At 43.0% G+C, this 19,508-nt stretch overlaps 1 protein-coding gene across 1 annotated transcript in view; it reads right to left on the reverse strand.

Annotated features, from left to right (window-relative positions):
- LOC142718069 (DNA mismatch repair protein Mlh3-like) overlaps positions 1 to 17,114 on the reverse strand; it is a 35,204-nt gene extending 18,090 nt beyond the window's left edge. The window contains exons 1-4 of the mRNA XM_075848743.1: positions 16,878 to 17,114; positions 878 to 3,142; positions 644 to 736; positions 514 to 578 (exon numbers count right to left, since the gene is read on the reverse strand). Of these exons, the coding sequence (XP_075704858.1) occupies positions 514 to 578; positions 644 to 736; positions 878 to 3,083 (2,364 nt within the window). The 5' untranslated portion in view covers positions 3,084 to 3,142; positions 16,878 to 17,114. The remainder of the gene's footprint in view (positions 1 to 513; positions 579 to 643; positions 737 to 877; positions 3,143 to 16,877) is intronic.
- Positions 17,115 to 19,508: the final 2,394 nt, after the last annotated feature.

Consider the following 19,508-nt stretch of genomic DNA (forward strand, 5'->3'; position numbering starts at 1 on the left):
TGTGGCACAGACGTGTACAGAATCAGACCCGACACAGCGTGGAGTCTAGAATGTGGCAGAGACGTGTACAGAATCAGACCCGGCACAGCGTGGAGTCTAGAATGTGGCAGAGACGTGTACAGAATCAGACCCGGCACAGCGTGGAGTCTAGAATGTGGCACAGACGTGTACAGAATCAGACCCGGCACAGCGTGGAGTCTAGAATGTGGCACAGACGTGTACAGAATCAGACCCGGCACAGCGTGGAGTCTAGAATGTGGCACAGACGTGTACAGAATCAGACCCGGCACAGCGTGGAGTCTAGAATGTGGCACAGACGTGTACAGAATCAGACCCGCCACAGCATGGAGTCTAGAATGTGGTACCGGATGATCTACAGCAATGACAGGTCATAGAAGTATCTGCAGAATATGGGAACAGCAGAGCTCCTGATAGCACAGGCTGTACCATGTGTAGTAGAATTATGCCACTCTGGCCGTGACCGTACATTACTACAGGATGGTTGGCACTCACCGAAGGATGGCGCACATACACCGGGTTCTTCCATTTCGTGTACATTGAGGACAGAGCGCCATCATCTGTAGAAGAAAAGATATTTACTACACAGCCGATCAGACTGGAGAAGCAGAATGGCCATTGTTACCTGTCGGTGGAGCGGGGTCTCCCTCATCACGAGGCCTGGGCAGGAACGGTAAAAGGGTCGGACTCTTAAAAGGATGACATGCGTACTGGAAACCTAGAACAATGAGAGCAGCGATAATTCCAGGGGAACATCTCAACCCTGTGACATCACTCGGCAGATATTGGGGTGGAGCGTGCGCCGCATTCACAGCTTTGGTTTTGGTTCAGGTTATTTTTGCTTCTCTTCCATACATACCGTTACTGCAGACCACATTCACGGACATGTTGGAGAGGTCCTTGGTGCAGGCAGCTGTCTTGTCCCTGGAGGGGGCGCTATAACTGCTGAGTCCAGTGGCTGTATTAATGAAGACATTTTTGCCTAGAGACTCTTCATAGCATTGCAGCCATTGATGGGACATGGATCCATTTGGAGAATTGTCAGACATTTGGGCACCTTCATTCAGTGGCGCTTGCTGCTCGCAGGGTGATCGCCTGGCGCCGTCCTCACAGATATTGCTCTGGGTGGCGGTTGTGTGGATCACTCCACGGCTCGTGACAGGACATGAAGCCTCCTCCATGTTGTTCTTTAACCGGCACAGTTTCGTGGTCAATGACAGAGTAGATTGTGGGTGAGGGGATTCTCCTTGTTTGGAGTCCACATAATGGTCTGACAGCTTCGGATCACCACTCGGGTGTGCGGTCCCCTGTGCTGGGGTCATATATGGGATGCTTGCTGAGTGACAGGCGCCCCCAGGATGGTTTACAGCCATACTTTCACTCTTAGTGGGGCTTTTGGGGAGTTGGGGTTCCCGGCACTCTTTGCCCACAAGGCAACTCTTTCCATAGTGTCTTCTGAACTTGTCCAGGCTTCCCCGGCTCCCGGGTCCACGCAGCTGAATGTGTGTGGGCTCCGGGCCACGGCTGCACTTCTCACTGCTCACCTCTTTACTTGTGTTGTTTGCAGATATCGGAGTGATCTTACAAGCGGCCGATTTCCAGATGCTCATCCCTAGGGGATCTGATCCAGTACTTGGACTTCTAGGGTTTTGGGGTACACTAGAGGTGGTTCCCTCATTCATTGCTCCAGCAGAGGACAGAGCCCAGGAGACCACTGCTGTCTGTGGTATTTTGCCAGGAGGAGTGAGGAGGCTTTCTTCCTGACCCTCTGGTAACTCCTGCTGGTCACATACTTCCCTGTTGTTATGTGACCCTACTACCAGTGGAGACCCCGCTACTGTCACTTCCCTGCCCCTGAGTACACACTTGGATGTCAGGTTAGCTGAATGAGAGGTTTCTTCTATCCCTCCACGGGAATCCTGGGGGGGCACCGGCTCGTCACCCCCCTCACATTGAAGCTCATTACATGATAAATTATAGTTATGTTTTTGGCTAAATTCAGCGATGTCGTCTTTCGATGGCTCTAAAAACAGGTTCTCCCTCTTCAGAAAAGTCTTCAGCCCCCGCTCCACGCACAGCATGACGGAGTCCCAGTCCTGGAATTCTATGAACGTTTTATCCGGCTGGAAGGAAATGTCGTAGTGAGATCCGGGACAGTGAATGTTCAGCATGAAGATGCCGTGGAGATCAGCGGCGGCGCGGGGTCGGCCGGGGCTGCTCCTCCACCTGCACACCGAGCTCTCCTTCCGGATGATAAAGTCCATCAGTTTGTGTAACTTGGTCTTCAGTACTAATCGGCTGTTGACGTACAAGAACTGCATGGTCCTGTTGTAGTGGCCCTCACGGCTGATGAGCCCGTCCATTGTGACCCCGCGCTGTGTGTGCTGCACCTCGCGGAGCCCCTGACATCTGGACACACCATAGATCTGGCAAAACCGAGAACGCGGGTCCTTGGTTTTTGGTAACTGGAGAAGCACAGAATGGACAGCGTCATTTCTTAAAGAGAAAGAGACTGACGGCTTCACTAAAGACACGGCCTCCACCCTCTGACGGATCCTCTCCAGCTCCAGAACGGGCTGCAGACATTTTCTGCGGACAGGCAGGTTGTAGAACAGGTTGTAGAGAGTGACGGTGGTCCCTGCGCTCGGCCGGGGACTTTCTGCCTCCAGCACATCCAGCGCTTTCCCATTCTGGAAGAGTCTGATGAAGGTTTGACTTGTATCTTTGTGCTTGGAGGAGATTTCTACCACACTGGAGGCGTCCACCATGCTCGCCAACGCTTCCCCCCGAAAGCCGGAAAACCTCAAGTTCTCTAGGTCTGTTGCAGAGTGACATTTGCTTGTACAATACCTCAGCCCCACGCGCTCCATGTCCTCAGGGCCCAGGCCGCAGCCATTGTCCACTACCTGAACTTTGAAAATTTCCAAGTCAACACGAACCGCAACGCAGGTAGCCTGAGCATCGGCAGCGTTCAGAAGGAGCTCCTCCACACACTGAGCCACGGAAGTAACCGCCACGCCCGACCGCAAACGACACCGCACGTCTTCTCCCAAGACTCGAATCATTCAGATGATGTGGGAATGAAAGGGACAATCGACTTTCATCAGAGCTCAGGACGTCGCAGCTGTAAAACGAAGAGTCAATACCGTTATAATAAGAAGATACAGACGGAGATCACAACTTTCCACTAATAGAAGCAGCAAATATATCTACAGAGACAGCTATTACTACTGACAACCTGCCTGTATACCATGTGTGAGAGGTTGTCACAGCCCCGCCCCCTGTTACTGACAACCAGCCTGTATATCATGTGAGAGGTTGTCACAGCCCTGCCCCCTGTTACTGACAACCAGCTAGTATATCATGTGAGAGGTTGTCACAGCCCCGCCCCCTGTTACTGACATCACTGATATATAATATAATTACATGTGATCAGACATGAGATCCACACATCTTATATACAGTCACAGCTATTCATCTATTACTACTGACAACCAGCCTGTATATCATGTGTGAGAGGTTGTCACAGCCCCGCCCCCTGTTACTGACAACCAGCCTGTATATCATGTGAGAGGTTGTCACAGCCCCGCCCCCTGTTACTGACATCACTGATATATAATATAATTACACTGTGATCAGACATGAGATCCACACATCTTATATACAGTAACAGCTATTCATCTATTACTACTGACAACCAGCCTGTATATCATGTGTGAGAGGTTGTCACAGCCCCGCCCCCTGTTACTGATGACGTCACTGATATATAATATAATTACACTGTGATCAGACATAAGATCCACACATCTTATATACAGTCACAGCTACTCATCTATTACTACTGACAACCAGCCTGTATATCATGTGTGAGAGGTTGTCACAGCCCCGCCCCCTGTTACTGATGACGTCACTGATATATAATATAATTACACTGTGATCAGACATAAGATCCACACATCTTATATACAGTCACAGCTATTCATCTATTACTACTGACAACCAGCCTGTATATCATGTGTGAGAGGTTGTCACAGCCCCGCCCCCTGTTACTGATGACGTCACTGATATATAATATAATTACACTGTGATCAGACATAAGATCCACACATCTTATATACAGTCACAGCTATTCATCTATTACTACTGACAACCAGCCTGTATATCATGTGTGAGAGGTTGTCACAGCCCCGCCCCCTGTTACTGACATCACTGTTATAGAATATAATTACACTGTGATCAGACATGAGATCCACACATCTTATATACAGTGACAGCTATTCATCTATTACTACTGACAACCAGCCTGTATATCATGTGTGAGAGGTTGTCACAGCCCCGCCCCCTGTTACTGACATCACTGATATATAATATAATTACACTGTGATCAGACATGAGATCCACACATCTTATATACAGTGACAGCTATTCATCTATTACTACTGACAACCAGCCTGTATATCATGTGTGAGAGGTTGTCACAGCCCCGCCCCCTGTTACTGACATCACTGATATATAATATAATTACACTGTGATCAGACATGAGATCCACACACCTTATATACAGTAACAGCTATTCATCTATTACTACTGACAACCAGCCTGTATATCATGTGTGAGAGGTTGTCACAGCTCCGCCCCCTGTTACTGACATCACTGATATATAATATAATTACACTGTGATCAGACATGAGATCCACACATCTTATATACAGTAACAGCTATTCATCTATTACTACTGACAACCAGCCTGTATATCATGTGTGAGAGGTTGTCACAGCCCCGCCCCCTGTTACTGACATCACTGATAAATAATATAATTACATGTGATCAGACATGAGATCCACACATCTTATATACAGTGACAGCTATTCATCTATTACTACTGACAACCAGCCTGTATATCATGTGTGAGAGGTTGTCACAGCTCCGCCCCCTGTTACTGACATCACCGATATATAATATAATTACACTGTGATCAGACATGAGATCCACACATCTTATATACAGTAACAGCTATTCATCTATTACTACTAACAACCAGCCTGTATATCATGTGTGAGAGGTTGTCACAGCCCCGCCCCCTGTTACTGACATCACTGATATATAATATAGTTACATTGTGATCAGACATGAGATCCACACATCTTATATACAGTAACAGCTATTCATCTATTACTACTGACAACCAGCCTGTAAACCATGTGTGAGAGGTTGTCACAGCCCCGCCCCCTGTTACTGACATCACTGATATATAATATAGTTACATTGTGATCAGACATGAGATCCACACATCTTATATACAGTAACAGCTATTCATCTATTACTACTGACAACCAGCCTGTATATCATGTGTGAGAGGTTGTCACAGCCCCGCCCCCTGTTACTGATGACATCACTGATATATAATATAATTACATTGTGATCAGACATGAGATCCACACATCTTATATACAGTAACAGCTATTCATCTATTGCTACTGACAACCAGCCTGTATATCATGTGTGAGAGGTTGTCACAGCCCCGCCCCCTGTTACTGACATCACTGATATATAATATAATTACATTGTGATCAGACATGAGATCCACACATCTTATATACAGTCACAGCTAGTCATCTATTACTACTGACAACCAGCCTGCATATCATGTGTGAGAGGTTGTCACAGCCCCGCCCCGTTACTGACATCACTGATATATAATATAATTACACTGTGATCAGACATGAGATCCACACATCTTATATACAGAAACAGCTATTCATCTATTACTACTGACAACCAGCCTGTATACCATGAGTGAGAGGTTGTCACAGCCCCGCCCCCTGTTACTGACATCACTGATATATAATATAATTACACTGTGATCAGACATGAGATCCACACATCTTATATACAGTAACAGCTATTCATCTATTGCTACTGACAACCAGCCTGTATATCATGTGTGAGAGGTTGTCACAGCCCCGCCCCCTGTTAATGACATCACTGATATATAATATAATTACATTGTGATCAGACATGAGATCCACACATCTTATATACAGTAACAGCTATTCATCTATTACTACTGACAACCAGCCTGTATATCATGTGTGAGAGGTTGTCACAGCCCCGCCCCCTGTTACTGACATCACTGATATATAATATAATTACATGTGATCAGACATGAGATCCACACATCTTATATACAGTCACAGCTATTCATCTATTACTACTGACAACCAGCCTGTATATCATGTGTGAGAGGTTGTCACAGCCCCGCCCCGTTACTGACATCACTGATATATAATATAATTACATTGTGATCAGACATGAGATCCACACATCTTATATACAGTCACAGCTATTCATCTATTACTACTGACAACCAGCCTGTATATCATGTGTGAGAGGTTGTCACAGCCCCGCCCCCTGTTACTGACATCACTGATATATAATATAATTACATGTGATCAGACATGAGATCCACACATCTTATATACAGAAACAGCTATTCATCTATTACTACTGACAACCAGCCTGTATACCATGTGTGAGAGGTTGTCACAGCCCCGCCCCCTGTTACTGACATCACTGATATATAATATAATTACACTGTGATCAGACATGAGATCCACACATCTTATATACAGTCACAGCTATTCATCTATTACTACTGACAACCAGCCTGTATATCATGTGTGAGAGGTTGTCACAGCCCCGCCCCCTGTTACTGACATCACTGATATATAATATAATTACATGTGATCAGACATGAGATCCACACATCTTATATACAGAAACAGCTATTCATCTATTACTACTGACAACCAGCCTGTATACCATGTGTGAGAGGTTGTCACAGCCCCGCCCCCTGTTACTGACATCACTGATATATAATATAATTACACTGTGATCAGACATGAGATCCACACATCTTATATACAGTAACAGCTATTCATCTATTGCTACTGACAACCATCCTGTATATCATGTGTGAGAGGTTGTCACAGCCCCGCCCCCTGTTACTGACATCACTGATATATAATATAATTACACTGCGATCAGACATGAGATCCACACATCTTATATACAGTCACAGCTATTCATCTATTACTGCTGACAACCAGCCTGTATATCATGTGTGAGAGGTTGTCACAGCCCCGCCCCGTTACTGACAACCAGCCTGTATACCATGTAAGAGAGGTTGTCACAGCCCCACCCCGTTACAACCTGCCTGTATATCATGTGTGAGAGGTTGTCACAGCCCCGCCCCCTGTTACTGACAACCAGCCTGTATACCATGTGTGAGAGATTGTCACAGCTCCACCCCGTTACTGACAACCAGCCTGTATACCATGTGTGAGAGGTTGTCACAGCCCCGCCCCGTTACTGACAACCAGCCTGTATACCATGTGTGAGAGGTTGTCACAGCCCCACCCCGTTACAACCAGCCTGTATACCATGTGTGAGAGGTTGTCACAGCCCCGCCCCGTTACTGACAACCAGCCTGTAGATCATGTGTGAGAGGTTGTCACAGCCCCGCCCCCTGTTACTGACATCACTGAAATTTAATATAATTACACTGTGATCAGACATGAGATCCACACATCTTATATACAGTAACAGCTATTCATCTATTACTACTGACAACCAGCCTGTATACCATGTGTGAGAGGTTGTCACAGCCCCGCCCCCTGTTACTGACATCACTGATATATAATTACACTGTGATCAGACATGAGATCCACACATCTTATATACAGTCACAGCTATTCATCTATTACTACTGACAACCAGCCCGTATATCATGTGTGAGAGGTTGTCACAGCCCCGCCCCCTGTTACTGACATCACTGATATATAATATAATTACATGTGATCAGACATGAGATCCCCACATCTTATATACAGTAACAGCTTTTCATCTATTACTACTGACAACCAGCCTGTATATCATGTGTGAGAGGTTGTCACAGCCCCGCCCCCTGTTACTGACATCACTGATATATAATTACACTGTGATCAGACATGAGATCCACACATCTTATATACAGTAACAGCTATTCATCTATTACTACTGACAACCAGCCTGTATACCATGTGTGAGAGGTTGTCACAGCCCCGCCCCCTGTTACTGACATCACTGATATATAATTACACTGTGATCAGACATGAGATCCACACATCTTATATACAGTCACAGCTATTCATCTATTACTACTGACAACCAGCCCGTATATCATGTGTGAGAGGTTGTCACAGCCCCGCCCCCTGTTACTGACATCACTGATATATAATATAATTACATGTGATCAGACATGAGATCCCCACATCTTATATACAGTAACAGCTATTCATCTATTACTACTGACAACCAGCCTGTATATCATGTGTGAGAGGTTGTCACAGCCCCGCCCCCTGTTACTGACATCACTGATATATAATTACACTGTGATCAGACATGAGATCCACACATCTTATATACAGTCACAGCTATTCATCTATTACTACTGACAACCAGCCCGTATATCATGTGTGAGAGGTTGTCACAGCCCCGCCCCCTGTTACTGACATCACTGATATATAATATAATTACATGTGATCAGACATGAGATCCACACATCTTATATACAGTAATAGCTATTCATCTATTACTACTGACAACCAGCCTGTATATCATGTGTGAGAGGTTGTCACAGCCCCGCCCCCTGTTACTGACATCACTGATATATAATATAATTATACTGTGATCAGACATGAGATCCACACATCTTATATACAGTAACAGCTATTCATCTATTACTACTGACAACCAGCCTGTATATCATGTGTGAGAGGTTGTCACAGCCCCGCCCCCTGTTACTGACATCACTGATATATAATATAATTACACTGTGATCAGACATGAGATCCACACATCTTATATACAGTCACAGCTACTCATCTATTACTACTGACAACCAGCCTGTATATCATGTGTGAGAGGTTGTCACAGCCCCGCCCCCTGTTACTGACATCACTGATATATAATATAATTACATGTGATCAGACATGAGATCCACACATCTTATATACAGTAACAGCTACTCATCTATTACTACTGACAACCAGCCTGTATATCATGTGTGAGAGGTTGTCACAGCTCCGCCCCCTGTTACTGACATCACTGATATATAATATAATTACATTGTGATCAGACATGAGATCCACACATCTTATATACAGTCACATCTATTCATCGATTACTACTGACAACCAGCCTGTATATCATGTGTGAGAGGTTGTCACAGCCCCGCCCCCTGTTACTGACATCACTGATATATAATATAATTACATTGTGATCAGACATGAGATCCACACATCTTATATACAGTCACAGCTATTCATCTATTACTACTGACAACCAGCCTGTATATCATGTGTGAGGTTGTCACAGCCCCGCCCCCTGTTACTGACATCACTGATATATAATATAATTACCCTGTGATCAGACATGAGATCCACACATCTTATATACAGTAACAGCTATTCATCTATTACTACTGACAACCAGCCTGTATATCATGTGTGAGGTTGTCACAGCCCCGCCCCCTGTTACTGACATCACTGATATATAATATAATTACATGTGATCAGACATGAGATCCACACATCTTATATACAGTAACAGCTATTCATCTATTACTACTGACAACCAGCCTGTATATCATGTGTGAGAGGTTGTCACAGCCCCGCCCCCTGTTACTGACATCACTGATATATAATATAATTACACTGTGATCAGACATGAGATCCACACATCTTATATACAGTAACAGCTATTCATCTATTACTACTGACAACCAGCCTGTATATCATGTGTGAGAGGTTGTCACAGCCCCGCCCCCTGTTACTGACATCACTGATATATAATATAATTACACTGTGATCAGACATGAGATCCACACATCTTATATACAGTAACAGTTATTCATCTATTACTACTGACAACCAGCCTGTATATCATGTGTGAGAGGTTGTCACAGCCCCGCCCCCTGTTACTGATGACGTCACTGATATATAATATAATTACACTGTGATCAGACATAAGATCCACACATCTTATATACAGTCACAGCTATTCATCTATTACTACTGACAACCAGCCTGTATATCATGTGTGAGAGGTTGTCACAGCCCCGCCCCCTGTTACTGACATCACTGATATATACTATAATTACATGTGATCAGACATGAGATCCACACATCTTATATACAGTAACAGCTATTCATCTATTACTACTGACAACCAGCCTGTATATCATGTGTGAGAGGTTGTCACAGCCCCGCCCCCTGTTACTGACATCACTGATATATAATATAATTACATGTGATCAGACATGAGATCCACACATCTTATATACAGAAACAGCTATTCATCTATTACTACTGACAACCAGCCTGTATACCATGTGTGAGAGGTTGTCACAGCCCCGCCCCCTGTTACTGACATCACTGATATATAATATAATTACATGTGATCAGACATGAGATCCACACATCTTATATACAGTAACAGCTATTCATCTATTACTACTGACAACCAGCCTGTATATCATGTGTGAGAGGTTGTCACAGCCCCGCCCCCTGTTACTGACATCACTGATATATAATATAATTACACTGTGATCAGACATGAGATACACACATCTTATATACAGTAACAGCTATTCATCTATCACTACTGACAACCAGCCTGTATATCATGTGTGAGGTTGTCACAGCCCCGCCCCCTGTTACTGACATCACTGATATATAATATAATTACATGTGATCAGACATGAGATCCACACATCTTATATACAGTAACAGCTATTCATCTATTACTACTGACAACCAGCCTGTATATCATGTGTGAGAGGTTGTCACAGCCCCGCCCCCTGTTACTGACATCACTGATATATAATATAATTACACTGTGATCAGACATGAGATCCACACATCTTATATACAGTAACAGCTATTCATCTATTACTACTGACAACCAGCCTGTATATCATGTGTGAGAGGTTGTCACAGCCCCGCCCCCTGTTACTGACATCACTGATATATAATATAATTACACTGTGATCAGACATGAGATCCACACATCTTATATACAGTAACAGTTATTCATCTATTACTACTGACAACCAGCCTGTATATCATGTGTGAGAGGTTGTCACAGCCCCGCCCCCTGTTACTGATGACGTCACTGATATATAATATAATTACACTGTGATCAGACATAAGATCCACACATCTTATATACAGTCACAGCTATTCATCTATTACTACTGACAACCAGCCTGTATATCATGTGTGAGAGGTTGTCACAGCCCCGCCCCCTGTTACTGACATCACTGATATATACTATAATTACATGTGATCAGACATGAGATCCACACATCTTATATACAGTAACAGCTATTCATCTATTACTACTGACAACCAGCCTGTATATCATGTGTGAGAGGTTGTCACAGCCCCGCCCCCTGTTACTGACATCACTGATATATAATATAATTACATGTGATCAGACATGAGATCCACACATCTTATATACAGTAACAGCTATTCATCTATTACTACTGACAACCAGCCTGTATATCATGTGTGAGAGGTTGTCACAGCCCCGCCCCCTGTTACTGACATCACTGATATATAATATAATTACACTGTGATCAGACATGAGATACACACATCTTATATACAGTAACAGCTATTCATCTATCACTACTGACAACCAGCCTGTATATCATGTGTGAGAGGTTGTCACAGCTCCGCCCCCTGTTACTGACATCACCGATATATAATATAATTACATGTGATCAGACATGAGATCCACACATCTTATATACAGTCACAGCTATTCATCTATCACTACTGACAACCAGCCTGTATATCATGTGTGAGAGGTTGTCACAGCCCCGCCCCCTGTTACTGACATCACTGATATATAATATAATTACATTGTGATCAGACATGAGATCCACACATCTTATATACAGTCACAGCTATTCATCTATTACTACTGACAACCAGCCTGTATATCATGTGTGAGAGGTTGTCACAGCTCCGCCCCCTGTTACTGACATCACTGATATATAATATAATTACACTGTGATCAGACATGAGATCCACACATCTTATATACAGTCACAGCTATTCATCTATTACTACTGACAACCAGCCTGTATATCATGTGTGAGAGGTTGTCACAGCCCCGCCCCCTGTTACTGACAACCAGCCTGTATACCATGTGTGAGAGGTTGTCACAGCCCCGCCCCCTGTTACTGACATCACTGATATATAATATAATTACATTGTGATCAGACATGAGATCCACACATCTTATATACAGGCACAGCTATTCATCTATTGCTACTGACAACCAGCCTGTATATCATGTGTGAGAGGTTGTCACAGCCCCGCCCCGTTACTGACATCACTGATATATAATATAATTACATTGTGATCAGACATGAGATCCCCACATCTTATATACAGTCACAGCTATTCATCTATTACTGCTGACAACCAGCCTGTATATCATGTGTGAGAGGTTGTCACAGCCCCGCCCCGTTACTGACATCACTGATATATAATATAATTACATGTGATCAGACATGAGATCCACACATCTTATATACAGTAACAGCTATTCATCTATTACTACTGACAACCAGCCCGTATATCATGTGTGAGAGGTTGTCACAGCCCCGCCTCCTGTTACTGACATCACTGATATATAATATAATTACATGTGATCAGACATGAGATCCACACATCTTATATACAGTAACAGCTATTCATCTATTACTACTGACAACCAGCCTGTATATCATGTGAGAGGTTGTCACAGCCCCGCCCCCTGTTACTGACATCACTGATATATAATATAATTACACTGTGATCAGACATGAGATCCTCATATCTTATATAGTCACAGCTATTCATCTATTACTACTGACAACCAGCCTGTATATCATGTGTGAGAGGTTGTCACAGCCCCGCCCCCTGTTACTGACATCACTGATATATAATATAATTACACTGTGATCAGACATGAGATCCACACATCTTATATACAGTAACAGCTATTCATCTATTACTACTGACAACCAGCCTGTATATCATGTGAGAGGTTGTCACAGCCCCGCCCCCTGTTACTGACATCACTGATATATAATATAATTACACTGTGATCAGACATGAGATCCTCATATCTTATATAGTCACAGCTATTCATCTATTACTGCTGACAACCAGCCTGTATATCATGTGTGAGAGGTTGTCACAGCCCCGCCCCCTGTTACTGACATCACTGATATATAATATAATTACACTGTGATCAGACATGAGATCCACACATCTTATATACAGTAAGAGCTATTCATCTATTACTACTGACAACCAGCCTGTATATCATGTGTGAGAGGTTGTCACAGCCCCGCCCCCTGTTACTGACATCACTGATATATAATATAATTACACTGTGATCAGACATGAGATCCACACATCTTATATACAGTAACAGCTATTCATCTATTACTACTGACAACCAGCCTGTATATCATGTGTGAGAGGTTGTCACAGCCCCGCCCCCTGTTACTGACAACCAGCCTGTATATCATGTGTGAGAGGTTGTCACAGCCCCGCCCCCTGTTACTGATGACATCACTGATATATACTATAATTACATTGTGATCAGACATGAGATCCACACATCTTATATACAGTAACAGATATTCATCTATTACTACTGACAACCAGCCTGTATATCATGTGTGAGAGGTTGTCACAGCCCCGCCCCCTGTTACTGACATCACTGATATATAATATAATTACATGTGATCAGACATGAGATCCACACATCTTATATACAGTCACAGCTATTCATCTATTACTACTGACAACCAGCCTGTATACCATGTGTGAGAGGTTGTCACAGCCCCGCCCCCTGTTACTGATGACATCACTGATATATACTATAATTACATTGTGATCAGACATGAGATCCACACATCTTATATACAGTCACAGCTATTCATCTATTACTACTGACAACAAGCCTGTATACCATGTGTGAGAGGTTGTCACAGCCCCGCCCCCTGTTACTGATGACATCACTGATATATACTATAATTACATTGTGATCAGACATGAGATCCACACATCTTATATACAGTCACAGCTATTCATCTATTACTACTGACAACCTGCCTGTATATCATGTGTGAGAGGTTGTCACAGCCCCGCCCCCTGTTACTGACATCACTGATATATAATATAATTACATTGTGATCAGACATGAGATCCACACATCTTATATACAGTAACAGCTATTCATCTATTACTACTGACAACCTGCCTGTATACCATGTGTGAGAGGTTGTCACAGCCCCGCCCCCTGTTACTGACATCACTGATATATAATATAATTACACTGTGATCAGACATGAGATCCACACATCTTATATACAGTAAGAGCTATTCATCTATTACTACTGACAACCAGCCTGTATATCATGTGTGAGAGGTTGTCACAGCCCCGCCCCCTGTTACTGACATCACTGATATATAATATAATTACACTGTGATCAGACATGAGATCCACACATCTTATATACAGTCACAGCTATTCATCTATTACTACTGACCACCAGCCTGTATATCATGTGTGAGAGGTTGTCACAGCCCCGCCCCCTGTTACTGACATCACTGATATATAATATAATTACATTGTGATCAGACATGAGATCCACACATCTTATATACAGTAACAGATATTCATCTATTACTACTGACAACCAGCCTGTATATCATGTGTGAGAGGTTGTCACAGCCCCGCCCCCTGTTACTGACATCACTGATATATAATATAATTACATGTGATCAGACATGAGATCCACACATCTTATATACAGTCACAGCTATTCATCTATTACTACTGACAACCAGCCTGTATACCATGTGTGAGAGGTTGTCACAGCCCCGCCCCCTGTTACTGATGACATCACTGATATATACTATAATTACATTGTGATCAGACATGAGATCCACACATCTTATATACAGTCACAGCTATTCATCTATTACTACTGACAACAAGCCTGTATACCATGTGTGAGAGGTTGTCACAGCCCCGCCCCCTGTTACTGACATCACTGATATATAATATAATTACACTGTGATCAGACATGAGATCCACACATCTTATATACAGTAACAGCTATTCATCTATTACTACTGACAACCAGCCTGTATATCATGTGTGAGAGGTTGTCACAGCCCCGCCCCCTGTTACTGACATCACTGATATATAATATAATTACACTGTGATCAGACATGAGATCCACACATCTTATATACAGTCACAGCTATTCATCTATTACTACTGACAACCAGCCTGTATATCATGTGTGAGAGGTTGTCACAGCCCCGCCCCCTGTTACTGACATCACTGATATATAATATAATTACATTGTGATCAGACATGAGATCCACACATCTTATATACAGTAACAGCTATTCATCTATTACTACTGACAACCAGCCTGTATATCATGTGTGAGAGGTTGTCACAGCCCCGCCCCCTGTTACTGACATCACTGATATATAATATAATTACATTGTGATCAGACATGAGATCCACACATCTTATATACAGTAACAGCTATTCATCTATTACTACTGACAACCAGCCTGTATATCATGTGTGAGAGGTTGTCACAGCCCCGCCCCCTGTACTGACATCACTGATATATAATATAATTACATTGTGAGCAGACATGAGATCCACACATCTTATATACAGTCACAGCTATTCATCTATTACTACTGACAACCAGCCTGTATATCATGTGTGAGAGGTTGTCACAGCTCCGCCCCCTGTTACTGACATCACTGATATATAATATAATTACATTGTGATCAGACATGAGATCCACACATCTTATATACAGTAACAGCTATTCATCTATTACTACTGACAACCAGCCTGTGTATCATGTGTGAGAGGTTGTCACAGCCCCGCCCCCTGTTACTGACATCACTGATATATAATATAATTACACTGTGATCAGACATGAGATCCACACATCTTATATACAGTCACAGCTATTCATCTATTACTACTGACAACCAGCCTGTATATCATGTGTGAGAGGTTGTCACAGCCCCGCCCCCTGTTACTGACATCACTGATATATAATATAATTACATGTGATCAGACATGAGATCCACACATCTTATATACAGTCACAGCTATTCATCTATTACTACTGACAACCAGCCTGTATATCATGTGTGAGAGGTTGTCACTGCCCCGCCCCCTGTTACTGACATCACTGATATATAATATAATTACATTGTGATCAGACATGAGATCCACACATCTTATATACAGTAACAGCTATTCATCTATTACTACTGACAACCAGCCTGTATATCATGTGTGAGAGGTTGTCACAGCCCCGCCCCCTGTTACTGACATCACTGATATATAATATAATTACATTGTGATCAGACATGAGATCCACACATCTTATATACAGTGACAGCTATTCATCTATTACTACTGACAACCAGCCTGTGTATCATGTGTGAGAGGTTGTCACAGCCCCGCCCCCTGTTACTGACATCACTGATATATAATATAATTACACTGTGATCAGACATGAGATCCATACATCTTATATACAGTAACGGCTATTCCATCTACACTGCTCTACATTGAAATTGCAACACCAAGAAGGAAAAGTTTTGGAATTGTGAAGATCACAGGATGGATAGATATGCTAATGACATGTTAATGATATGCAAATGCTAAAAATATGGAAACAAAATATTCCAGACCTGTTGATTTCCTCAGTATCTAGTATGAGCGCCACGCGCAGCACTCCCCGCACGTCCAGTCCTCGGCAGCCATCACTGAGGTCATTACTGGTTGTCTGGGGAATGTTCTGCCACGCTGAATGCACTTGGGCCCACAAATCATCAGGATTGGCTGCTGGCCGCTCCCTTTATAACTGCCGATCAGTGACGTCCCTGATGTGCTCCATGAGAGATGAGGCCGGAGACGCTGCAGGCCGCGGTTACACGTTTAGGCCACGCAGGCGGCTCACAGCACCAGCAACATGCGGCCTGGCTTGTCCTGTTGAAAAACGGCTTCTGGGACACACGGGAAATGGGCGCACTACTGGATCCACGACCAAATCAATGTAATGCAGAGCTGTGAGTGCACCTGACCTAGACTAGAGGGTCCGGCTACCGTACATTATACAGCCCCACACCATAATCCCGGGAGTAGGACCGCTGTGACGTTCCCTTGTGAAGGCCTTTTCATAGTGTTGCCCACATGGTCTCCAGACCACTCTCCGGCTATCATTGCGTCCGAGATAAAAGCGGGACTGATCGCTGTAGAGGATAGACCTCCATTCCAGCCTCCATTGCCGTCTTGCTGTGCACCATAATCGTCTTTGAGAGCGGCGGCGTGTGGTCAATGGAAAACCTGTAGCTGGACGTCTGGCTCGTAGCCCAATGTGGTGGAAACGCCTTCTGATGGTTTCTGTGGACACCGGTTGCCGCCCTAGGCGTGGGATGTGACGTCCAATTTCACTTACTGTACAGAATGAATCATCAGACGATATACAGCATATAACCTCCTCTATACTGTGATATCTATACACAGGTCTCAGTATATAACCTCCTCTATACAGTGATATCTATACACAGGTCTCAGCATATAACCTCCTCTATACTGTGATATCTATACACAGGTCTCAGTATATAACCTCCTCTATACAGTGATATCTATACACAGGTCTCAGTATATAACCTCCTCTATACTGTGATATCTATACACAGGTCTCAGTATATAACCTCCTCTATACTGTGATATCTATACACAGGTCTCAGTATATAACCTCCTCCTCTATACTGTGATATCTATACACAGGTCTCAGTATATAACCTCCTCCTCTATACTGTGATATCTATACACAGGTCTCAGTATATAACCTCCTCCTCTATACTGTGCTATCTGTATGAAGGTCTCAGTATATAACATCCTCCTCTATACTGTGATAGATATACACAGGTCAGTATATAACATTCTCCTCTATACTGTGATATCTATACACAGGTCTCAGTATATAACCTCCTCCTCTATAGTGTGATATCTATAGACAGGTCTCAGTATATAACCTCCTCCTCTATAGTGTGATATCTATAGACAGGTCTCAGTATATAACATTCTCCTCTATACTGTGATATCTATACACAGGTCAATATATAACCACCTCCTCTATAGTGTGATATCTATAGACAGGTCTCAGTATATAACCTCCTCCTCTATACTGTGATATCAATACACAGGTCAGTGTATAACATCCTCCTCTATACTGTGATATCTATACACAGGTCTCAGTATATAACCTCCTCCTCTATAGTGTGATATCTATACACAGGTCTCAGTATATAACCTCCTCCTCTATACTGTGATATCTATACACAGGTCTCAGTATATAACCTCCTCCTCTATACTGTGATATCTATACACAGGTCTCAGTATATAACCTCCTCCTCTATAGTGTGATATCTATACACAGGTCTCAGTATATAACCTCCTCCTCTATACTGTGATATCTATACACAGGTCTCAGTATATAACCTCCTCTATACTGTGATATCTATACACAGGTCTCAGTATATAACCTCCTCCTCTATACTGTGATATCTATACACAGGTCTCAGTATATAACCTCCTCCTCTATACTGTGATATCTATACACAGGTCAGTATATAACTCCCTCCTCTATAGTGTGATATCTATACACAGGTCTCAGTATATAACCTCCTCCTCTATACTGTGATATCTATACACAGGTCTCAGTATATAACCTCCTCCTCTATAGTGTGATATCTATACACAGGTCTCAGTATATAACCTCCTCCTCTATACTGTGATATCTATACACAGGTCTCAGTATATAACCTCCTCTATACTGTGATATCTATACACAGGTCTCAGTATATAACCTCCTCCTCTATACTGTGATATCTATACACAGGTCTCAGTATATAACCTCCTCCTCTATACTGTGATATCTATACACAGGTCAGTATATAACCTCCTCCTCTATACTGTGATATCTATACACAGGTCTCAGTATATAACCTCCTCCTCTATACTGTGATATATATATATACCCAGGTCTCTGTATATAACCCCCTCCTCTATACTGTGATATCTATACACATGTCTCAGTATATAACCTCCTCCTCTATACTGTGATATATATATATATACCCAGGTCTCTGTATATAACCCCCTCCTCTATACTGTGATATCTATACACAGGTCTCAGTATATAACCTCCTCCTCTATACTGTGATATATATATATACCCAGGTCTCTGTATATAACCCCCTCCTCTATACTGTGATATCTATACACATGTCTCAGTATATAACCTCCTCCTCTAT

Source organism: Rhinoderma darwinii, unplaced genomic scaffold (genome assembly GCF_050947455.1).
Source record: "Rhinoderma darwinii isolate aRhiDar2 unplaced genomic scaffold, aRhiDar2.hap1 Scaffold_4583, whole genome shotgun sequence".
NCBI classification, from domain to species: Eukaryota; Metazoa; Chordata; class Amphibia; order Anura; family Rhinodermatidae; genus Rhinoderma; species Rhinoderma darwinii.